Source organism: Staurois parvus, unplaced genomic scaffold (assembly GCF_062004578.1).
Source record: "Staurois parvus isolate SC_StPar_1 unplaced genomic scaffold, SC_StPar_1.0 ptg001103l, whole genome shotgun sequence".
Lineage (NCBI taxonomy): Eukaryota > Metazoa > Chordata > Amphibia > Anura > Ranidae > Staurois > Staurois parvus.
Window position 1 is genome coordinate 55,005 of NW_028318899.1, and position 25,603 is coordinate 80,607.

General features: G+C 44.6%; 1 protein-coding gene across 6 annotated transcripts in view; it reads right to left on the bottom strand.

Annotated features, from left to right (window-relative positions):
• Positions 1-25,603, bottom strand: part of LOC149440253 (asparaginyl-tRNA synthetase-like) — a 142,873-nt gene that overhangs the window by 46,912 nt on the left and 70,358 nt on the right. For all 6 annotated transcript variants that reach the window (XM_089658854.1, XM_089658856.1, XM_089658852.1 and 3 more), the window contains 5 exons: positions 25,390-25,464; positions 21,342-21,442; positions 14,049-14,181; positions 9,828-9,926; positions 5,200-5,237 (listed from right to left, as the gene is read on the bottom strand). In XM_089658854.1, coding sequence (XP_089514980.1) covers positions 5,200-5,237; positions 9,828-9,926; positions 14,049-14,181; positions 21,342-21,442; positions 25,390-25,464 — 446 coding nt within the window. The remainder of the gene's footprint in view (positions 1-5,199; positions 5,238-9,827; positions 9,927-14,048; positions 14,182-21,341; positions 21,443-25,389; positions 25,465-25,603) is intronic.

The following is a 25,603-nucleotide window of genomic DNA, read 5'->3' on the forward strand; positions in this document are numbered from 1 at the left end:
GGTACAGACTTTAGCTGTGCAAGTTTCTGATCATCTGCTCAATTTCAAATCAAGCAACTGTTCAGCAGATCATACAGCTAAAGTCTGCAGCACTCAGTGGCAAGCAGGGAGCAGCATGTGCATTTAAAGCGATGCCAGGAATGTTTTCTTTCACATATGAAAAAAATCAGAGACAGGATGCTGTGATGTTTTCAGGAGACTGCTGGCTCCTCCCACATGGAAGAAAAATATATTTGAAATATAATTTAAAAATATATTTTTAAATATACCCACATATATATATATATATATATATATATATATATATATATATATATATATACATACATACACACACACACACATACATATATATACAGTGGGGATCGAAAGTTTGGGCACCCCAGCTAAAAATTTGTATTAATGTGCATAAAGAAGCCAAGGAAAGATGGAAAAATCTCCAAAAGGCATCAAATTACAGATTAGACATTCTTATAATATGTCAACAAAAGTTAGATTCAACACTGTATGTTGAAATGCGTTTTGTTTACAAAATATGTGAAACATTTTTAAAAATACATTTCAAATATACTGTATTTAAAAATACAAATCTACATTTTTGGAATGCATTTACAAATATATGTAAAAATAGATGTTAAAATTATATGTTAAAAAAATCTGAAGAATATATATATTTTGAAATATATTGAATATTGGCAAAATTGTAGCATTTCAAATATACGTCAATATATTTGGGAAGAATATTTTTAAAATACATTTCAAATATACTTTTTTTCCATATGGGCTCCCATGAAACTCAGCACAAAGACCACCAGTCAGACTCAAGATGTCACTGGGTCTCAAAAGAGGCATTTCTTAAAAACAAAACGATTTTAATAAAAGAAAGTGAACCGCATGTTGCTCAGGTGGAAATGTGAACACGACAAGGTATTATATGCAGTACACATAGAATGTGTAATATGTTACATTACATTATTATATGCACAGGGGCGGACTGACCATTTGGAAACTCAGGCACTGCCCGAGGGCCCGGGGTCAGTAGGGGGCCCCATGAGATGCCCCTGGTACCTTTTTCATAGGGTTTTTTGAGTTTGGGAAAGGACACAGGGGCCCCATGATCCCCTATTGCCCGGGGCCCCCATAAGTTGTCAGTCCACCCCTGTCCCCCACTGATGGAGATCACATGACCAAACACCAAGGTTTTCGATTCTAATCCAGTTAGACATCAGCCTTATGTGGAAGCAGGTCTGCAGAATTTACAAAAAAAAAAAGAAAAAAAAGATAAAAGGTGCTAATGGTGTCAGAAAGGAAAGTAATCCTTCCTATGGAGGAAAGATATTTTTAGCAATGGCAGATCCGCTTCTCGTTTTAGAGTATTAATTTCCCCATAAAAAGCCCCAATTTTCTCAGCACTAATCGCTGTACTTGAGCGACTCTTAACTACTCCTGATTGCTACCCTAATTGGAGCTCAATTATGCCGGTGAACTGAATGGGTTTCCATATAAAGATGGCTCCGTACTGATATGGCTTCGCTGTGTAATGGACAGGAACCGTCACAGGACGTCAGCTGACCTAATTATTCCACAGATAATAAGCTTGCCCTAAAAAAGAAAAAAAAACAACAACAATCCTGGCCTGCTGGGATTTGTAGTTCTCCAAATGGGGCGCACCCTCACATCTAAAAGGTGTCCAAGACAATTCTAAACGATGGAGCAGGACCAATATATGGTCATCCAGCACTAGTGGATACCGTATCTGGCAACATTTTGAATGAAGAAAAGAAAAGAAAAGGGAAACAGTGCGATCCGCTGATCTCAGCTGGAGCCGTGTGAACCAGCCCTAACGGAAGCTTTAAAACTGACCTCCAGCTCTTCCTTCAGTCTTGCACAGGTGTACCGGCTCCTCTCCTGTGCTGAAATCGCTTCCTCCGATTTCACTGCACACTGTGAGCTTCTCATAATGTGCATTAAAAGCTGCAGCAAATCAGACACAGCCTGCCTCAGTTACTGCTTGGAGGATGCTCAACGTCATCTAATACAGGAGTCTCCAAACTGCTGCCGCATGTGGCCCTTTACTATAACCAGCCCTAGAGGGCCTGCCACTGACACCAACAATTGGGCATATTTTCTGCCAATGACACCAACAATGGGGCGCTTCTCCTTCCGTTGACACCAACAATGGGGCATAATTCCTGCCACTGACACCAACGATAGGGCAAAATTCCTTCCACTGACACCAACGATAGGGCAAAATTCCTTCCACTGACACCAACAATAGGGCATAATTCCTGCCACTGACACCATCGATAGGGCATAATTCCTTCCACTGACACTAACAATGGGGCATAATTCCTGCCACTGACACCATTGATAGGGCATAATTCCTTCCACTGACACCAACAATGGGGCATTATTCCTGCCACTGACACCAACAATGGGGCATAATTCCTGCCACTGACACCAACAATGGGGCATAATTCCTTCCACTGACACCAACAATGGGGCATAATTCCTGCCACTGACACCATCGATAGGGCATAATTCCTTCCACTGACACCAACAATGGGGCATAATTCCTGCCACTGACACCAACAATCGGGCACTTCTTCTGCTGACACCAACAATCGGGCATTATTCCTGCCACTGACACCAACAATGGGATACTATTCCTCCCACTGACACCAACGATAGGGCCAAATTCCTTCCACTGACACCAACGATAGGGCATAATTCCTTCCACTGACACCAACAATGGGGCATAATTCCTGCCACTGACACCATTGATAGGGCATAATTCCTGCCACTGACACCATTGATAGGGCATAATTCCTGCCACTGACACCATTGATAGGGCATAATTCCTTCCACTGACACCAACAATGGGGCATAATTCCTGCCACTGACACCAACGATAGGGTATAATTCCTTCCACTGACATCGATAGGGCATAATTCCTTCCACTGACACCAATAATGGGGCACTTCTTCCGCTGACACCAACGATGGGGCATTATTCCTGCCACTAACACCAACAATGGGAATCTATTCCTCCCACTGACACCAACAATGGGGCATAATTCCTTCCACTAACAACAAAAATGGGGCACTATCCCACCCACTGACACCAACTATTTCTCCCCCTAATACCAAAGATAGGGCATTGTTTACTCCAACTGGGCACCGTCCAGCCCCCCGTAAGGTCTGAAGGACTGGGCAGCACAGTGGCTAAATGGTTAGCACTTCTGACTGGCAGTACTAGGGTCTTTGCTTCCAATACTAACCAAGGCACCACCTGCCTGGAGTGTGCATGTTCTCCCTGTGCGGGTTTCCTCCGGGTACTCCGATTTCCTCCCACACTCCAAAATTGGCTCCTGTCTAAATTGGCTCTAGTATGTGTATGTATGAATGTGAGTTGGGGACCTTAGATTGTACACCCCTTGAGGGTTAGGGACTGATGTAAAAGTACAATATATACACACACACGTAAAGCGATGCATAAATTGACAGCAAAATATAAGTACCTGAAATAAATAAATAATAAACTAGCCCTTCCTATAGAAAGTTTGGAGACCCCTGGTCTGGTCCTTTCCTCCCCAGCCTAGCCGTCTCTGGCCTCCCACTTTCACTAGCTGGATTTAAAGTGGTTCTAAAGGCTCAAGGTTTTTTACCTTCACGCATTCTATGCATGAAGGTAAAAAAACCTTCCGTGTGCAGCAGCCCTCCTAATACTCACCTCTCCCAGCAGCCCCCTCTCGATCCAGCGATGTGCACTGGAGTCTCGGCTATCCCCGGCCTCCCTCTTCTCATTGGCTGAGACAGAAGCGGGAGTCACTGGCTCCCACTGCTGTCAATAAGAAAAGAGAGGGGGCGGGGCCGAGCCGCGGCTCCGTGTGTAAATGGACACATGGAGCAGCAGGTGCCCCTATAGCAAGCTGCTTGCTGTGGGGGCACCCGACAAGAGGGAGGGGCCAGGAGTGCCGGTGGGGGACCCGAGAAGAGGAGGATCCAGGCTGCTCTGTGCAAAACCACAGCACACAGCAGGTAAGTATAAACATGTTTGTTATTTTTTCTTCAAAGAAAATAAGTCTTTAGAATCACTTTTGGTTGTTTCATCCATGGAGGCTCAGCCTCACGTGTTTGCAGGTAAATACGGGCAGTCATGGAACACCCACTCCTCCAGACAAACATCAACCCATCAAGGCATTTTGATATTTCCGTAACTCCTCACAAGATCTAACCCACTGCTTGCATCAGGGCTCCTGAGAGAAGTACTGAGGCACGGTGCTGTGGTGTATTCAGGCCACGCCTTTCTGATGATGTGCTATCGCACGAAACGCGTTAAAGGGGCCTGCACGCCGTGATGTCTATTTGCACATTTGGTCAGTAATTGTTTTTTCTTGCTTTTATTTATATCCGAGTTATTTTACCACGTGGATTAATAAACGCCAATTTTAAACTACTACACTATGGGCTATTTCTTGCTGGTGAGCCCCATATCCGTTCCAGAGCCCAAGCATCAGAAGTCTGTGACACTTGACACCACCTTAAGGATGACGCACGCCCTGATGTAGGCTGTCCATTCCCAGAGGGAGACAACAGTTTGGCCGCTCTACACCCAGAGGAAGGAGAGTCCGCTAAGATGGCCCAGCTTGTCCATCCCATCCCATGAGGGGGACCTCTGGTTTATCACAAGCGTATTGAAAATACGCATCTGGTGAGTGCGCATTTTTACTATTTTTCACCAGACCGCAGGATCGGAAAGTCACTATCAACTCCTGAATAGTTCACTTATCGCGAACTGTCACTATTAATTTATTTATTATTTTTAACATTTTATTACGTTACTTCTTATAGCCATATGATTTGGAGAGCATACTGAATAGAATATATTTTATTGGAATATATATATATATCTATATCTATCTCTCTCTCTATATATATATCTCTATCTATCTCTATCTATCTATATATCTCTTTTAGCGCTGCACTTCCTATATAGATACAGCACCCTGATGGCCCCTCCCACGTTTCCAGAACTGCACTCAGTGCATAGTGAAGCACAGTGACCCAGTGATGATATCATTGAGACTATTACAAGGCATTTAACCAAAACTGAAAGGTTTGATTAACATAATGTCATTAGCATGTTAATGAGGGGGAGGGGGAAATCAGGGAAAACAAAAGCATAATATAAACTTACGTGGTAAACTTGTTCTTTATTAGGTTCTCACTCCTGTCCTTGGAAAGAAATGGAGGAAATGAGAGAATTAATGGAAATAAATCATCACTTCTGTTTATTTAATGAAAGAACCCCCCCCCCCCCCCCCCCCCAAGGACAATTTTATACATACTGCAAGGAATTTTGTAACATTTAAGGCCAGGTTCACACCGATGCGGTGCAGAATTTGCACCGGTTTCTGTGCGAATTCCTCACCACATCACAATCGCACCCCGTTCATGTGAACCGCTGCAGATGTGTATGTTAAGTTAACAGCACCCCGACGTCGGTCTGCAAAAAGCGGTGCGATGTGCAGAATTGGATTGCATAGGCATGAATACTCATGTGATCTGATTCTAGTGCAGACAAAAAAAAGGGTCCTGCACCTTTTTAGGGCGGATGTAATGCAATTTGAGCCATACAAAATATACGGCTCAAACAGAACCGCACGGAAACTGCATGTGATTTTCACAGGGATGCGTTGCGGTTCCTGTGCGAATCACATGTGATATGCCGCACCGCATAAGTGTGAACCCGGGCTTACTGTAGAATCCTAAAAGCAACACCTCCTGTGCTCATGGACCCTGATCAGTAGGGGGCCGATGGACCAATATTATTGGAGAGTATGGGAATTCATCCAGGGTCGATCAAAGGCTGTGCAGCTCTAACGCGAACCTGGGGAAGAGAGCGCACCAACCTTGCGCATTACCTCAGTAAACAATTCATTGATTTAGGAGATATACTCCCAAACGTAGCAGTAAAACAAGCATGTAAAATCCAAAATCAAACCACACGATAAGGAGACACATGTGCATCCCATCGGAAGCGGAGACTCTCAGAGTGATGCTGATGCGTTTCGAAGGAGGGGGTCCCTTCTTCATCAGAGCATCATCTAGCTCTGATGAAGGGACCCCCCTTCGAAACACATCAACGTCACTCTGAGAGTCTCCCTTTCCGATTGGATGTGCACGTGTCTCCTTATCGTGTGGTTCGATTTTGGACTTTACATACTTGTTTTCCTACTATGTTTGTGAGTATATCTCCTAAATCAATGAATCAATTGTTTACTGAGGTAATGTGCAAGGTTGGTGCCCGTCTTTTGTTCTCCATTACTGAAGAATCCTACTTGCCTTTGGCCAACAGATTTTTTTTTTTTTTTTAAAGTCCGCGGAAGTGCGAAAAACAAAAACCTGCAAGTGAACAAAAAACGTGCTAGTGCAAAACCAACACAAAAAAGTGCACTTAGGGGTGTGCTTTGTCCACCCCCCGAAGGGGTAGGACTTCTACCCTGATCCCCCGGGGCGTGAGGCTCCTGACAGGGACTAAGGTTTCCACATGGTCCGCCTAGCCAAAGGGCCTGGCGGACCCCTTTCCTTGTGGCTAGCCGAAGCCAGCCACCAAGTATTAGGTCAGGGGGCTCTTCCGAAGAGAGACCCCCCCCCCCAGGGACAGGGGAGGAAGGAACCAAAAGGTCACACATCCTCCCCCTAGACTTCAGGGTAGGCCCAAGGACCCACACCCTACCATCCGTGAGAAAAAACACACACATAAGTGAAAAGTGATACAAACGTGGGAGAAAAATAAAATAAATAAATAAGTAAAAATTAAAAAAAGGTGGCCGTGCAATTGTGGCTAGGCCCTGAGGCCTGTGGCATACAAATTGCCCTGGACTTAGCCAAAAGGCCTAGCCCTAAAAGGCGCAGTGCAGAAAAAGTGCCCTGTATTTGGCTCCATCTATCTTCCCATCAACTCTGCCCATCTTCCCTGTCTCTGCTGAAGAACAGCAAACCCACATCATGATGCTGCCACCACATGTTTCCCGGTGGGGATGGTGTGTTCAGGGTGATGTGCAGTGTTAGTTTTCCCCCACGCATAGCATTTTGCTTTTAGGCCAAAAAGTTAAATTTTGGTCTCATCTGACCAGAGCCCCTTCTTCCACATGTTTGCTGCGTCCCCCACATGGCTTCTCACAAACTGCAAACGGGACTTCTTATGGCTTTCTTTCAACAATGGCTTTTTTCTTGCCACTCTTCCATAAAGGACAGATTTGTGGAGTGCACGACTAATAGTTGTCCTGTGGACAGATTCTCCCACCTGAGCTGTGGATATCTGCAGCTGCTCCAGAGTTACCATGGGCCTCTTGGCTGCTTCTCTGATGAATGCTCTCCTTGCCCAGCAGGTCAGTTTAGGTGGACGGCCATGTCTTAGTAGGTTTGCAGTTGTGCCATAATCTTTCCATTTTCAGATGATGGATTGAACAGTGCTCCGTAAGATGTTCAAAGCTTGGGATATTTTTTTTATAACCCAACCCTTCTCCACGACTTTATCCCTGACCTGTCTGGTGTTTTCCTTGGCCTCCATGATGCTGTTTGTTCACTAAGGTTCTCTAACAAACCTCTGAGGGCTTCACAGAACAGCTGTATCAATAAATCACACACAGGTGGACTCTATTTACTAATTAGGTGATTTCTGAAGGCAATTGGTTCCACTAGATGTTAGTTAGGGGTATCAGAATAAGGGGAGGCTAAATACAAATGCACGCCACACTTTTCAGATATTTATTTGTAAAAAATTTGAAAACCATTTATAATTTTCCTTCCACGTCCCAATTATGTGCCACTTTGTGTTGGTTTATCACATAAAATCCTAATAAAACACATTTACATTCTTGGTTGTAACATGCAAAATGTGGAAAATTTCAAGTGGTATTAATACTTTTTCAAGGCACTATGTGTGTGTGTAATATATATATATATATATATATATATATGTCACTTCTGTCCAGTTCTGTGGTACTTATCTCCATGTTTCTAAGTGCTTTCTAACCTTAGCAGGGGGCAGCCGATCCGACGTTAGCTATGACGGCTGACTCAGCTTGCCTCGGCTGCGAATACTTTCCCAGGGTAAAATAAATATATCAAAAGTATTTTAACCTCGCAAAACCACACACCAAAAAGAACTATAAATAAAATAATTTCAAATGACCTAACAACTTAATGAGTGAATAGTGAACTCCCATAAGTGGATGAATAAATGAAACATATATAATGCTGCTGTCTTAAATAGTGAATATAACAATAATCACCCCATAAATCTTTACAATGACCAGTGAAAGCAGAGCAAAAAAAAAAAATCAGATAACACGGTGACAAAAATAAATATGCAATGAAATATTGTGCTATAGCAAATAAATAGAAATGTGAAACCATCAATAAGATGCTGCTCGGCCATGGAAACCCATTCCATGAAGCTCTCTACGCACTGTTGTTGTGCTAATCTGAAGGCCACATGAAGTTTGGAGGTCTTTAGCTATTGACTCTGCAGACAGTTGGTGACTTCTGCGCACTGTGTGCTTCAGCATGCGCTGACCCCGCTCTGTCATGTGACGTGGCCTACCACTTGGTGGATGAGTTGCTGTTGTTCCCAGTTGCTTCCACTTTGTTATAATCCCACTAACAGTTGAGCGTGGAATATTCAGTAGCCAGGAAATGTCACGGATGGACTTATTGCACAGGTGACAACCTATCACGGGACCACGCTTGGAGTCACTGAGCTCCTGAGAGCGACCCATTCTTTCACAAATGTTTGTAGAAGCAGTCTGCATGCCTAGGGGCTTGAATGTATACACCTGTGTCCATGGAGGGGATTGGAACATCTGAATCCAATGATATGGAGGGATGTCCCAATACTTCTGGCAATACAGTGTGTGTTTAATATAGTGTGTGTATTTTTTATACACACACACACACACACACACACAGATAGATCTTCTTTTGGGCTGCATTAGGGGGGTACAATGTTTTTTTCCACTCCTGGCAAGCCCAGGAGCTGGGAACAGCCACCTATAGAAGGGCTGTATGTGGCTGTACGCTGTCACTCATATAAACCCCACATATTGCGTGTAGACAGATTTTCTGCAAGCAGAGAATATTCCCATATGCATGTTTACATGAGCATCACAGTACACCCACACACAGCCATTCATGCCTATGGGTGGTTGCATGCAGCATGGAAAAAAAAGCCAGAATTTAATGATGTATGCCCCTGTGCATGTGGCCTAAATGTTGCATATCATTCTGCAGACTTCTGGGATACTTGGTGTTTATTCCTGGAGGCTGAGGGAGTGGACATCTCTCAACAGAACGGCAACAGTGCTGCAAAAGACATGGGGCCAGATCTCTGACTATACACAGGTTCTTGGTACAAGAAATTCCCTTTTAAAATAAAGAGATCCTAAAGTGTATTTCTGGGCATAAAAATAATTTTAAAAAGTGCAGAAGTACAAAAAAATACCCGTTGATCTTCCAAAAATCCAGTGAACTCTTAACTTCCTCTAGAGATCGGACAACTCTGCCCATGCTGGGCTGAAAACCCAGCCATGTCCACTTCTTTTTCCTGCACTACAGAACACCCTCCCCCTCACCTCATCTCCATAACATAAGATGGAGGTGTTCTCTAGTCCAAGGGAAGAGGTGTGTTATGAACTGCCGAGGTATCGTAAGTTTTTTCTCACTTTGCCCTAACAAATGTGGTCAGTCTGGAGCCCAGATCTGACTATGGCAGTCCCCGAAGGAAAATCCAGGACTTTGCTGGTATGACATCATACTTACTTTCTGTCCTGGGGAGACGTATTTGAAGAAGATTGCCAAATCTTCAGGACATTTGCTGAGCAATGATGTGGTTGTCCTTTTAAAAAGGTCTTCCATCACCTAGAAATAAAAAAGTTCATTGAAAAAGAGGAAAGGGTTATGACATGCAAGTAGGGAGGGGCCTGTGCTAAGGAAATGCACTCTTCAGAAGCAGTCAGATTATCTCTCTCTCCATCTCTCTCTCCATCTCTCTCTATCCATCTATCTCTCTCTCCATCTCTCTCTATCCATCTATCTCTCTCTCTATCTCTCCATCCATCTATCTCTCCATCCATCTATCTCTCCATCTATCTCTCCATCCATCTATCTCTCCATCTATCCATCCATCCATCTCTCCATCCATCTCTCTATCTCTCCATCCATCTATCTCTCCATCCATCTATCTCTCCATCCATCTATCTCTCCATCCATCTATCTCTCCATCCATCTATCTCTCCATCCATCTATCTCTCCATCCATCTATCTCTCCATCCATCTATCTCTCTCTCCATCTGTCTATCCCTCCATCTGTCTATCCCTCCATCTGTCTATCCCTCCATCTGTCTATCCCTCCATATGTCTATCCCTCCATATGTCTATCCCTCCATCTGTCTATCCCTCCATCTGTCTATCCCTCCATCTGTCTATCCCTCCATCTGTCTATCCCTCCATCTGTCTATCCCTCCATCTGTCTATCTCTCCATCCGTCTATCTCTCCATCCATCTATCTCTCCATCCATCTATCTCTCCATCCATCTATCTCTCCATCCATCTATCTCTCTCTCTATCTATCTCTCTCTATCGCAAAGTCAGAAAGGATCTTATTTTACTCTAAGTACAACCAGCTTGCCCATAAATGGATCGAATTTTGGCCGGTTCCTGCTGAACTGCCCAAGATTTGATCCACCTATGGCTGGCTTAAGTAGTAAAACTGGCTTGAACCATCCAAGAAGAGGAAGAGGGAGGGGGGCAAAAATAAATAAATATTAGTCTGGATGTGGGCTTTAAGCACTGTCTGTGCTGTCTGGCACACTATCCAAAGACTGAATGAAAAGATCTACAAATTATTTGGTACGTAAAAGTCCTTAATGTGTACTTCAACTCTTTATTCATCAATTTGGCTGGGGTTAAAGTGTTACTAAACCCACAACAGTAAAATCAGTCTGTATATGTAGTAAAGCATGCCTGATATACTCACTGTGGAATCTAAGGGGTTAATCCTCTGCATTGTGTAAATAGGCTGCTTGATCCTGTCTTCTCTGATCCTCCCCTTCTTCCAGTGTCCCCCTCTTATCTTCCCATAAGACATATCGTGTGGAGCCACTTTGCACATGCTCAGTTTAGAGTGTATGGATAGAGAGCTTTTTTTTTTTTTTTTCTTAGGACAGTGCATGTGATCAGCACAGGGCCAATCAGCACTGTCCAGACAGAGGTCAGAGGTTCTGCATCCTCCTAGAGCAGAAAGAAAACTCCCCCTAAAAGCTTTAACCAGTGCTCAACTGAAGTCACAAGACTGCTCTAACTGCTGATGAGAAAAGGTATTTAGTAGTTTGTATTTACTAAAATAATTGCATTTCCATTTGGTGTGTACTGTGGGAGACCAGATATACTGTAGTGAATGCAGGGTCCGGGGAGACCAGATATACTGTAGTGAATGCAAGGTCCTGGGTTTAGTAATACTGGAAGTTCTAAAGCTACAATTATGGCAGCGACTTAGGCCGGTGTGAATTGTAGCGGCAGGAATCAGAGATTCCTGCTGCTGCTCTGAGCGGCAAGCTGCGGCCCCCGTCCCGTTCACTATAATGACAGGTTTCCGGCACCCACAGTTATTCGCGGCTCCTTGCACAGTGAGCGATTACTTGCGGTGATTGCTGCTGGATGCGCTTTATGTGCGTCCAGCAGGGACCACTGCAGGTAATTTCTGGCTGTGCAGAGAGCCACGAATAGCTGTGGCTGCTAGTGACCTGTCATAGTAAATAGTGGTGCACTGAAATGAAAATTCAGGTGCCGAAACCTAAACTTCAAAATGCACTTGTCTGGAAACGGAAATTAGCAGTTTTAAAAAATATATATATATTTTTTGGAAAAAAATACTTTGATAAAAAAAAAAAATCTATACCGCAATTTTTTTGTAAAATATGTAAGAGGATGTTATGGCGAGTAAATAGATACCCAACATGTCACGCTTAAAAATTGTGCACGATCGTGGAATGGCGTGAAACTGCAGTTGTTAAACATCTCCATGGGTGATACTTAAAAAATTTCTACAGGTTAGCAATGTAAAGTTACAGAGGAGGTCTAGTGCGAGAATTATTGCTCTTGCTCCAACGTTCGTGGCGATACCTTAGTTGTGTGGTTTGAACACCATTTACATATGTGGGCATGGCCTACATATGCGTTCACCACTATGTGCACGGGGGAGGGGCCACTTTAAACTTTAAAAAAAGTATTTCTTTCTTTTTTTTTTTTGCACTGTTTCTTTTAAAAAAAAATTGTAATCACTTATTCTTATAACAAGAAATGCATGCATCCCTTGATAGAAATGATAGAAAATAATTAGTGATAGATTAGTGAAAGTGATAAAAATAATTAGTGACAGGTCCTCTTTATGGAGAGATATGGGGTCAATAAGACCCCATATCTCTTCTCTGCAATGTAAAGCATTGGATCAAAAAAAGCATTGATCTAGTGCTTTAAAAAAAAAAAAAATGGCCGGAACCGGAAGTGACATTGCTCCGGTCCTCCAAGGGCATAGAGATATGTGGCGGCCATCTTTCCTCCTCTCATCTCTATGCCCAACGCCAGGATTGATGGTTTCTCAGGTAAGACTGAACTACCGATCGGCGGCCGGGCGATGGCGAGGGGTGCGTTTTTTTCGGCACCTGTATAAGTGCTTTTTTTACATTTCGGCTGACAGCCAAAAAGGGTGTTTTCGGCAGAAACGTGTCAGCAACCGGAATTTCGGTGCATCCTTAACCACTTCCCGACCGGCCGTTGCATATAAACGGCCGGGCGGTGGCAGTGCAGGGTCGGGTGGCCGTTTATCCCAGGGAGCGCGCACCACCGCGATCCGGTGCCCGCTGTGTCCTCCGGACACAGTGAAACACCAATCGTTGGACGGGACCTCTGTACAAGGTCCCGATCATGTGATCACTGATTGGCCAATCAGTGATCACATGCAAAGTAGTAAGCAAGATGTCACTTGTGACATCATTGCTTACTACATGTGAAATCTGTGAATGATCACAGAGGTCACATGGTACAAGGCTATTCACAACAGCCTTGTACCATGTGACAAGCTGTGACCAATCACAGCTCACTCAGTACTTCTCAATGAGTGCAAGAATGCAGACAGAAAGAGAAATGATTGCTTTTACATCCTATATGGGTGTAAAAGCAATCAGTGTAAAAAAAAAAAAAAAAAAATCTTCATCAACCCCCACAAGTAGTACAGGTGTCACCATGGTGACACTGTACTGCTAGGGTGACAGTATGTAAAAAAAAAAAAAAAAAATAATAATAATATAAAAAAATAAAAATGTAAAAAAAAATGTTTAAAAATTATAATTTTTGGTTATAAACTAATTTGGATTTTTTTTTTTTTTACTAAAAAGATATCGGAATAAATTTTGGCTAAGATTTATGATGCAATATTATTTATTTGCAAAATTTTATAAAAAAAAAACACTTTTTTTCAAAATTTGTGGACTTTTTCATTTACATAGCAAAAAAAATAAAAATCCCAGCGGTGAATAAATACCACCCAAATAAAGCTTTATCTGTCTCAAAAAAATGGTAAAAAATTCATTTGGGTACAGTGTTGCATGACCGTGCAATTGTCATTCAAAGTGTGATAGCGCTGAAAGCTGAAAATTGCCCTGGTCAGGAAGGGGGTAAAAGTGTCCGGTCTGGAAGAGGTTAATAGTAAACGGAGCTGGCGGCTGGCCATAGCAGGAATCCGATTCCTGCCACTACAATTCGCACCGGCCTACATTGCAGATGTGAATGTAGCCTAAAAAAAAAAAAAATGGTTCAAATGCAAACACAACAAAAATTGTAGTAGACCAGAGGAGTTGCGTTGTATTTTCACTGTACACTTAGTAAACCTCCCCCCTGCCTGCACCCTCTGTGCATCAATTGGGTGCATACTGATCAACTGGAAAAATGACAGGTTCACGTGAAACGCAGCAACTTGCAAGGTACCTGCATGATGTCCTCCAGACTCTCTGTAAAGGAAATTTCAGCCTCTACCATGTAAAACTCCGCCAAATGTCGCCGGCCTTGCGAATTCTCAGCTCTAAACGTCGGCCCGAAGGTGAACACTCTTGTGAATGCGCTGGACGTGGAGACAAATGAGAAGAGGATTCTTAATCGTAAAACACAAAACATAATTCAGTTTTTTATAATAATAATTATTATCAATAATATTATTATACAGGATTTATATCGCGCCAACGGTCTGCGCAGCGCTTTACAACACAGGGGCAGACAGTACAATTACAATACAATTGAATACAACAGGAATCAGAGGGCTCTGCTCATTAGAGCTTACAATCTAAAAGGGTCTGTTATGTCTATGGAGAAATGGATTTAACTGAATTTAGGCAATACTTTTGTTATATTTAACAATTCCGTTTTTTCCCCTCTTAGGTTGCTGCGTTGTACGATATGAGGGGAGGGCCATGATTATACCTTAATATTGAACGTCTCCTATGTGAAAGTGAAAAACAGAGCGATAAGCGTGAACAATGTACTGTATAAACCACAAATAAATAAAATGAATAAAAACAAAATGCTGCTACTTCAAAAAAATATCAAATATAACACATAAATGAGCACTCAAAGGTGATCCAGTAGTGCATAAATATATACGTGAAAATATGTGTGGAGACAAAAAAAAATATAAAATGAATAAAGATAAGTGTATAGTCCCAAGAAAAGTCCAAAGAACGACCCTTATCCGCCAAACGATTCTTCACACTTCTCAAAGTAACCACCACTTGAGAAAAGAAAATGGTGTTCCCCCTATCAGGTGTACACTCACCAGCACGTGTTTCCTCCCACTCTCATGGTTGGCAAAAATGGCTCAATGTATATCTCTCGGTGGGATGAAGGGTCTATCAATGCCGATATGCTTCCTCTCCTCCACTTTCATAATCGCCTCTTGTCACTTGTCAGGCTCGGCTTTTCTTCTGTCCTCATACTAGTGACGCTTCTCTGTCTGGCAATACGATGGACGTGTCTGGCATATATATATATAGCGCGTGGTCTGTCAGGGATCCCTTCTAGGGTGGTACTGGATACAGCTTGGGGTTAGATGGCCTTCCTCTGGGTTACAGGATGATGATAAGCCGAAGGTTCCCTTTAGGAGATATATAAATCAACCTCTTCCAGGCACTGGGATGGTCACCAGGGAGATTCTGGGGGATTAAAGTGCTGAATGCGGAGCAAAGAAGGGGGGTATGCCCATAGTGTGGTGATTAAGGAATGTTTTAATGGTATTACACGAATAAAATGCCAAAATGATCACATGCACAGATATAAGGCAGGGTAAAAGCAAATGCATGCAGCATAAAGCTGCTGAATAAACTGACCAGCTGGTACTCTAAAATGGCCGCCGTACCTCCGTAATCCGGCGGCGTGATGTCACGGCGTGCAGGCTCCTCCTTGACGCGTTTCGTACTATGGTACGTTCTCAAAAGGGGTGTGCCATCATCATCCTGTAACCCAGAGGAAGGCCATCTAACCCTAAGCTGTATCCAGTACCATGCATAAAAGTGGCCACCCGCCCAAGTCTATAACTGGCTTATGAAGCAAGGACACATAAACAGGCATCACATAGTGAATAAGGGGGAGAGAACAATGTTCTTGGACAACTTGCCAGCCAGCCTAACAACCGAATTAACCTGTCTAGCAGTATGCGTTTATAACAGGGGTTTAGTTAGCACACATTTGCAGATACGTACGTAAGCCACAGAGCCACGACACGGCACCCTGATAATCTGTGGTCCTAACTCTACAATTTAGTTATAGACTTGGGCGGGTGGCCACTTTTATGCATGTTTGAGTTTTTGGTACGTGGGTGCACTAGGACCCTGGTTGCCATTGTGCTACTTGCTGGGGTCCAGGGCACTCCTTTGCCTTTAAGAGGGGTGGCTCCCTCAGGTTCACCTGCCCTTGATCTATCCATTAAATGCATGTGCCTCTACTATGGGGACTCACAAATTGTAGAGTTAGGACCACAGATTATCAGGGTGCCGTGTCGTGGCCCTGTGGTTTACGTATGTATTTGCAAATGTGTGCTAACTAAACCCGTTATAAACGCATACTGTTAGACAGGTTAATTCGGTTGTTAGCAGGCTGGCTGGCAAGTTGTCCAAGAACATTGTTCTCTCCCCCTTATTCACTGTATCCAGTACCACCCTAGAAGGGAGCCCAGAAAGACCACCATTTATTGTATACAATGCACTATACATATGCGCATCTGGTGAGTGCGCATTTTACCTATTTCATGCACACTACTGGAGTATTGCATCACATTTAACTGGGAATAACAGAGTCACCTGCCGATAACCCTTGATGTTTATCTGAACTTTGACCATATTTATTTGAACTCTTTATACATCTTTCATAGTCTTTATTTTAACGCATACCTAGTCATTGGGCACAGTTTGGAGTTATCCATATCTATGTTTATACCATTGATCCCTCGTACCTATTTATTCATTTCATTTATACCTTTAGAGCTGCACTATTACTTTATCTTCTTAAAGGCATATGCAATCGCTGCTTTTTATCTAGCGCTCGCTGAACATTGTATACACATAAAACAAAACATGGCAACAAGTAAATCAGTGAAATGCCCCTGTTCAAAAGTCTACATCCCCTTAGTTCTTAATACTGTGTACTGCCCCTTTAGCATCAATGACAATGCGCAGTATTTTGTAATAGTTGTCTATGAGGCCCTGAATACTAGCAGGTGGTATAGTTACCAATTTGTCTTGGCAAAATGCCTCCGGGTCATGCAAAGTCTTTGGTCATCTTGCATGAACAGCACGTTTGAGATCTCCCCAGAGTGCCTCGATGATATTAAGGGTAGGAGACTGTGATGCCCATTCCCGAACCTTCTCCTTTTTCTGCTGTAACCACCGGAGGGGAAACTTGACCGTGTGCTTAGGATCACTGTTGTGCTGGAAAGTCCAAGAGCGTCCCGTGTGCAGCTTTTGCGCAGAAGAATGCAAATTGCCTGCCAGTATTTTCTGATAACATGCTGCATTCAACTTGCCATCAATTTTTCCCAAGATTCCCCGTGCCTTTAGAGCTCACACATCCTCAAAACATCAGTGAGCCATAACCATGCGTCACAATGGGGGTGGTATTCTCATCGCTATAGGCCTTGTTGACCCCTCTCCAAATGTGGTATTGGTAAAGGCTTCTTTCTAGCAACCTGACCATGCAGCTCATTTTTGTTCAAATATTGTCATATTGTGCTCTTTGAAACAACCACACCGTCTTTTACGGTTACCTGTGGGTTTTTCTTTGTATTCCGAACAATTCTTCTGGCAGTTGTGGCTGCAATCTTTCTTGATCTACCTGACCTTGGCTTGGTACCAAGAGATCCCCAAATTTTCCATTTCTTAATAAGTGATTGAACAGTACTAATTGGCCTATTGAAGGAGAGAGAGAGAGAGAGAGAGAGAGTGTTTTAGGTGAGAGGGGGATGTGGGACAAAAATGGGTGCTTGGAGGGGGAATATCAGCAGGGAGGTGGATTTGTACTGGAAGGAGAGGGAATTTGGGGGTAAGCATGGAAATTATTGTTTTTTTTTTGAGGGGCAGGGGGAATTCTTGCTGACACATAATGCTCACACATCATGGAGGGGCACAGTTTGGCATATTCACCTGGGCTCTAGATGACCGTATCTCGGCACTGGTGCAAATGTTTCAGCACAACTGTAAATGTATCATATACATATCTTTTATTTCTTTTTTAATACAACATTGTATGGCTCTATATTTGATTATTGCATGTAACGGAACCGGACCCCGACTGCGCTTGGGTACTTCCATTAGAATACCGCTTCCTGGTCCGAACACCGACACCGGACACCATAGCAGACCAAACAAGACTAGATGACACCAGTCTTAAAGTAAAATCAGGAAATATACTAGTTTAACACAGATTCAAGATATATACATTCAAGAGAACAACCCTCCTCCCTGCATAATGACACAGGGCGAGGCAATCTACCTTTAGTAACAAGAGACACACCAACAGACAGTCCCATCAGGAGGGAGGCTGCTGCAGACACCCCCCACCAAGCCAATACACCTACATCCCATAATAGTTTGCTCCCAAGTAAGACACACAATAGAACAATGGGATGCAACCACATGGCATTAAACAATCCACAACCCCCACCCCAATATTAGGCCAAATCACCCTGAACCCCTAACAGGCACAAGGTGACTTACAAATAAGAGGGATATGGTGAGCTGAGACAGGGGTCTCCCCACCAAAGTGAGCTGTGTTCCATGGGCCCCCCACTTAAAGTGACTCCCGTCACATATCTCCCCTTTTGGCAGGAGAGTAACGCAGGAAGTGGACTCTGAAGTTAGTCTGTACTTCCAGTCCCCCAATGCCAGCACCCACAGAGTTGCCCAAACAAATTGTCCCAAACATAGCATTACTCACCCAGCCAACCTCTGCCTCATTCGTAGAACATACCCGCCGCTGGGGAGAAGTATGGGCTGGTCCTTCTCCCTGAAGTCCTCTCAGCCGCTGAAGAGAAGACAGGGTGGCTGGGCCGATTCCATCATGCTGTTGTGGATCTGGGCCAACTGCCCAACATCCCTGGGGTATCCAGGTGGTGACTGTAGTCTCATCCACTTTGACACCTCCCAGTGTTTGCAAAGTAAGGCTGACATCCTCCTGCACCAATGCCAGACCCTTTTCTGGAGTTGTGTCAGTGGAGACCGAAGTCCCATCCACGGACATCAGCTCAAGCTGCAGTTGTGAGGTGCCGATTGCATCCTCTTCCTGTAGCTCCTGCGGTGCTGATTGTTGTGGGCAGAGGTCAACAATGCCATGCCCTGATACCAGCTCTTCTGCTGGAGGAGCACTGGCTGATTCCTCCTCAGCAGAAAAGTCAATCAAATCCCTAGTCTCTGGAACTGGTGTCTGGGGATAGGGGGTTCACCATCTCCTGTCCGTGGAACTCAGAAGATGTTACCAGTGCTGGGCAGAGTTCAGTATTGTTTGGCCCTGTTGCCAGCTCTTCTGTTGGAGGCTCACCTGGTTGTTTATCCGCAGCAGAGAAGTCTATCAAATCCCCAGTCTCTGGAATTTCCACTGACGATTCTTGGGCATGCTGCTGAACATGTTTTAGCAGTTGCCTGTATGCCCTTTCCAGATGCTGTTCTTTCATCAGCAGGTATTCCAGATCTGGTTCAAGCTGTGAGACCCGTGAGACCGAACATAGCCTCTCGGTCTTCTTGCAAGTCCTCAAGGGTAGGTTCTCCTACTTCGACAAACACAAAATGATCTGTAAGGCTCTCCCACAGCAATCCAGGGCCACCAAAGTCATATCCCTCCGGAGAGCATTCTGTTGTCACCCCTAAATATTTCTGCTCTGCATATCATTGCAGAGCCCGATATCGGTTGTCCAGCTCTATCTCCTGCTGGACCAGCCAGTCCAACTCAGTCACCCATTGCTCCTGGGGTCGCTCTCCCAGGAATGGCATCCGTAACCTCCGATGGTCCCTGGCCCGTTCCCCTGGGGTTGGATAGCACTTGCCCTTGTACACACCAGCAACCTGGAGGGCTCCACTCCAAAGCACTACCCGAATCTGCTGCCTCAGCTCCAGGCACTAATCCGCAGACACAGTCCTGGGGTATGTTGCAAGAACGATCCGCAGCAGCCCCGGGAACTCTGATGCCAGGTCCATATCTCCACTGGGGTGACCGATGTCTACTTTCCTGATCTAGAATCCGGTGGTGGTTTGGATGTGTTCACAGCCAGGAAGCACAATCCCACCGCTTGCCACCAATGTAATGGAACCAGACCCCGACTGCACTTGGGTACTTCCGTTAGGATACTGCTTCCCCGTCCGAACACCGACACCAGACACCACAGCTGACCATATGAGACTAGACACCACCAGTCTTGAAGTAAAACAAGGAAATAGACTACTTTATTTTAACACAGATACAAGATATATACATTCAAGGGAACAACCCCCCCTCCCTGCATAATGACACAGGGCGAGGCAATCTACCTTTAGTAACAAGAGACACACCAACAGACAGTCCCATCAGGAGGGAGGCTGCTGCAGACACCCCCCACCAAGCCAATACACATAGACACATACATCCCATAATAGTTTGCTCCCAAGTAAGACACACAATAGAACAATGGGATGCAACCACATGACATTAAACAATCCACAACCCCCCACTCCAATATTAGGCCAAATCACCCTGTTCAGGCACAGGGTGACTTACACATAAGAGGGATATGGGGAGCTGAGACAGGGGTCTCCCCACCTCTCCAAAGTGAGCTGTGTTCCATGGGCCCCCCACCCAAAGTGACTTCCGTCACATTGCAAAAATAAAATTTTTTTTTACAAGTAAATGTTTATGTTGATGGATTACAACCTCTGGTGTCCTGTTATACTGAACACTAGATTGTAAACTCTAATAAGCAGAGCCCTCTGTTTCCTCTTGTACCAAATTGTATTGTAACTGTAATGTCTCCCTTCATTTTGTATAGCGCTGCGCAAACTGTTGGCACAATATAAATCCTGTATAATAATAATAATAATAATAATAAAACCAAACTTAAAAGATGTATACATGGGATTGTGATGCCATGGGAGACACAAATTTAAAGATGAATTCCAGGTATGGATACTTTATATAATTACATTGTTCCAACTTGGACAATATAACCATGTATACACCATATCTGTGGGATCCCTCTAGAACACGGGTATCAAACTGGCGGCCCTGCAGCTGTTGCCAAACTACAAGTCCTAGGAGGCACTGCAAGATTGATAGTAACAAGCATGACTCTTAAAGGCAGAGGCATTATGGGAATTGTAGTTTCGCAACAGCTGGAGGGCCGCCAGTTTGACACCCCTGCTCTAGAAGCTGGAAATCCATGAAGCAGACACTGCTACTCCAGTGATCTCCACAAGCTTCCGGGTCTGGGGCAGCCCTGCTGCATCCTGAACACAGGAGGTCAGCCACTCGGCACAGGCGCCATTCAGACTGCAAAGTGTTCTTTGATTGGATAAGGTGGAGAGGGTGACAGTACTTCCCTGTCTTTCCACCTTGTCCAATCACACAATTCTATGCCTCCAGTGGCACTCTTGATAAGAAATCAGAAACCAGAATGTGTTATATTCCATCTGAACTGGAAGGATTGCCTTCAGTGACATTCCCTAAAGGTTTTGGAATTATTGCACCATACAAAAAACACACATGAAGCATTACCCCGACATAACTTCCAGATGTAGCTGGCCCGATACAGTGAGGAACGCAGGAACCCCGAAAAATCCACCATCATCTCCTGAAGCAGGGTCCTTATTCACAACCTGCAACAAGCAACATTTGTTAAAGATCTGTCTTGTTACTACATATGTTGCAGCCAGGGCTGTCAACAGGGGTGCAGGCAGTACTCCTGCACTGGGTCTGTGCCCTACAGGGTCAGCAGGGGGGCCTGGGCCCTACAGGGTCAGCAGTGGGGCCTGGGCCCAATGTACTGACTGTCTAAAGCCGGCCATACACGGGTCGAATTCCGAAATAATTGTCTTTCAAAAATCCTTTCTTTTCATTTTTCATTTGAATTTCGCACCGTGTGTCACAGAAACGTCCGACTTCTGTTTGACTATCGAATTTGAGTGATTGGGCACCTTGGAAATTTTTTGAAAAACAAACAAATTTCGAGTCAATGATGGAAGAATCGGGCAAGAAAGTTGATTGAAAAAAGAAATGAGCGTGAGCTGTGACCTGGAAAGAAAAGAAAATTCTTGGCCACCAAAATTGTTTTCTGTAGCAACACAAAGTGAAACTGATGGCTTGGTTGGTTGAATTTCAAAATCAATGGCGGCACCATCGGATTACAAAATGCACAAAATTTCCGATTTTCTAAAGAGAACTTGGAATTCGACCCGTGTATGGCCTGCATAAATCTCTTCTCTGTATACTCTCCTCCTTCTTTCCTCCCCTCAGCTTCCTTCTGCAATTGATGGTCAGTGGAGGGGAGGAAGGTATATGCTGGGAATTGTCCCTCACAACACAATCACTGGTGCATTACGGAGCAAGAACTGCAGAAGACAGCGCACTCTTCAGGATTTGCAGGACGTTCGAAAGGTAAGCCTCTCTTTTCAGGTGAGATGGGTCCAGTTGCTGACTCCAGTCGAGGACCGCTGGACTGTGTGTAGCTCCCAGCTTGACAGCTTGCAGTAGTCCCCTGAAGTTTATGATGACACCAGACCATGGACTTCAAGTTTATATGGAGATCCTTGGGGGGGTTAAACTTTATGAGGTGACACTAGGGGGAGGAAACTTGTCATGTAGGTTGTACAGGGACCCATGATTTCTAATGGCATCCATAGCTGCAGCTAACACACTCATTCTTCCTAGGGGTGATAGGGTGTAATCACAAGAAAGAACTAAAGCCGGCTATAGATGGATCGAATCTGGGCTGGTTTAGCAAGGACTGCCCAAGATTCCATCCATCTAAGGTCAGGCTAGATGTACTGAAGTTGATCCATTGATCGACTTCAGTACAAGCAGCCTGTCGGATTTTTAGCAGGGACCGGCCAAGATTCCATCCATCTAAGGTCAGTCTGGTTGTACTGAAGATGATCCATTGATCGACTTCAGTACAAGCAGCCTGTCGGATTTTTAGCAGGGACCGGCCAAGATTCCATCCTTCTAAGGGCAGGCTAGATGTACTGAAGTTGATCCATTGATCGACTTCAGTATAAGCATCCTGTCGGATTTTTTTATGTGATCACTGCTGCTGTCAACCAAATCCAGAGATGAGGGAGAGAGGCTGAGATGTACGGTGTGTGTGCCAATGGACACATAGTGCGTGGCCTGGGATCAAGCCTTCTTAGAAATGATTAGAAAGTTGAATGAACTTTCTGAAAACACAACAAATTAAACAAACTTCTACTAGTGAATGACCAGCTTTAGTTAACCCTAATCAGCCACACTCTCTCTTCTATCCCCTAAACCCCTGGTGCACTACCTGCGGCCCTTTGGTATACGATGTGCAGCCCTCAGACTTCAGCTGTCTGTAGTGGGAACATTGATTAGGGTAAAAGCATCGATCTCTACTAGAAATACTAGCCAATTGGCTATCATAGTGGTCACATAATTGTTTCTAATCATTAGTAGAGATTAAGAGCTGTTTTTGACAGCTCAGTCACTGTGCTGGGTGTGTGCAGTAAGGCGATGGTCAGAGACTGCAGACACACTACAGGAGATGGTCAGAGACTGCAGACACACTACAGGAGATGGTCAGACTGCAGACACACTACAGGAGATGGTCAGAGACTGCAGACACACTACAGGAGATGGTCAGACTGCAGACACGATACAGGAGATGGTCAGAGACTGCAGACATACTACAGGAGATGGTCAGAGACTGCAGACATACTACAGGAGATGGTCAGAGACTGCAGACACACTACAGGAGATGGTCAGAGACTGCAGACACACTACAGGAGATGGTCAGAGACTGCAGACACACTACAGGAGATGGTCAGAGACTGCAGACACACTACAGGAGATGGTCAGAGACTGCAGACACACTACAGGAGATGGTCAGACTGCAGACACGATACAGGAGATGGTCAGAGACTGCAGACATACTACAGGAGATGGTCAGAGACTGCAGACACACTACAGGAGATTGTCAGAGACTGCAGACACACTACAGGAGATGGTCAGAGACTGCAGACACACTACAGGAGATGGTCAGAGACTGCAGACACACTACAGGAGATGGTCAGAGACTGCAGACATACTACAGGAGATGGTCAGAGACTGCAGACACACTACAGGAGATGGTCAGAGACTGCAGACACACTACAGGAGATGGTCAGAAACTGCAGACATACTACAGGAGGTGGTCAGAGACTGCAGACACACTACAGGAGGTGGTCAGAGACTGCAGACACACTACAGGAGGTGGTCAGAGACTGCAGACATGATACAGGAGATGGTCAGAGACTGCAGACATGATACAGGAGATGGTCAGAGACTGCAGACATACTACAGGAGATGGTCAGAGACTGCAGACACACTACAGGAGATGGTCAGAGACTGCAGACATACTACAGGAGATGGTCAGAGACTGCAGACACACTACAGGAGATGGTCAGAGACTGCAGACACACTACAGGAGATGGTCAGAGACTGCAGACACACTACAGGAGATGGTCAGAGACTGCAGACATACTACAGGAGATGGTCAGAGACTGCAGACACACTACAGGAGATGGTCAGAGACTGCAGACACACTACAGGAGATGGTCAGAAACTGCAGACATACTACAGGAGGTGGTCAGAGACTGCAGACACACTACAGGAGGTGGTCAGAGACTGCAGACACACTACAGGAGGTGGTCAGAGACTGCAGACATGATACAGGAGATGGTCAGAGACTGCAGACATGATACAGGAGATGGTCAGAGACTGCAGACATACTACAGGAGATGGTCAGAGACTGCAGACACACTACAGGAGATGGTCAGAGACTGCAGACACACTACAGGAGATGGTCAGACTGCAGACACGATACAGGAGATGGTCAGAGACTGCAGACATACTACAGGAGATGGTCAGAGACTGCAGACACACTACAGGAGATGGTCAGAAACTGCAGACATACTACAGGAGATGGTCAGAGACTGCAGACACACTACAGGAGATGGTCAGAGACTGCAGACATCCTACAGGAGATGGTCAGAGACTGCAGACATACTACAGGAGGTGGTCAGAGACTGCAGACATACTACAGGAGGTGGTCAGAGACTGCAGACACACTACAGGAGGTGGTCAGAGACTGCAGACACACTACAGGAGGTGGTCAGAGACTGCAGACACACTACAGGAGGTGGTCAGAGACTGCAGACACACTACAGGAGATGGTCAGACTGCAGGCATGATACAGGAGATGGTCAGAGACTGCAGACATACTACAGGAGATGGTCAGAGACTGCAGACATACTACAGGAGATGGTCAGAGACTGCAGACATACTACAGGAGATGGTCAGACTGCAGACATGATACAGGAGATGGTCAGAGACTGCAGACATGGTACAGGAGACCATTAAAGTCCCTCTACAATTCAGTGCTCCTTGCAGTCCCCCTACAAAAGTTACAGGCAGCACATTTGATAATCCATTATAAGAGTTTAAAGAAAAAAAAATACAAAAATGAGAAATAAACTATAGACAATACTGACTACTGGGGGCCACAGGTCCCTCTTTAAAAAGAAAAAAAAACAAAAACAAAAGCACCTACCTGGAAGAGCTCTCCTGCTCCCTCACAGTCATTAGAAGTAATTATTGGGGTGTGGATGTGAACATACCCATGGCTCTATATAGAGAGAAGAGAGGTGTGAAGTCACATTCTGGAACATTGCACCAACACTGCCGGCATCACAGCAACATAACTCCCGAAAATCCCTGCACATCATTAGATCTGACCTCCAGCCTTCCCTCCAGTCTTGCACAGT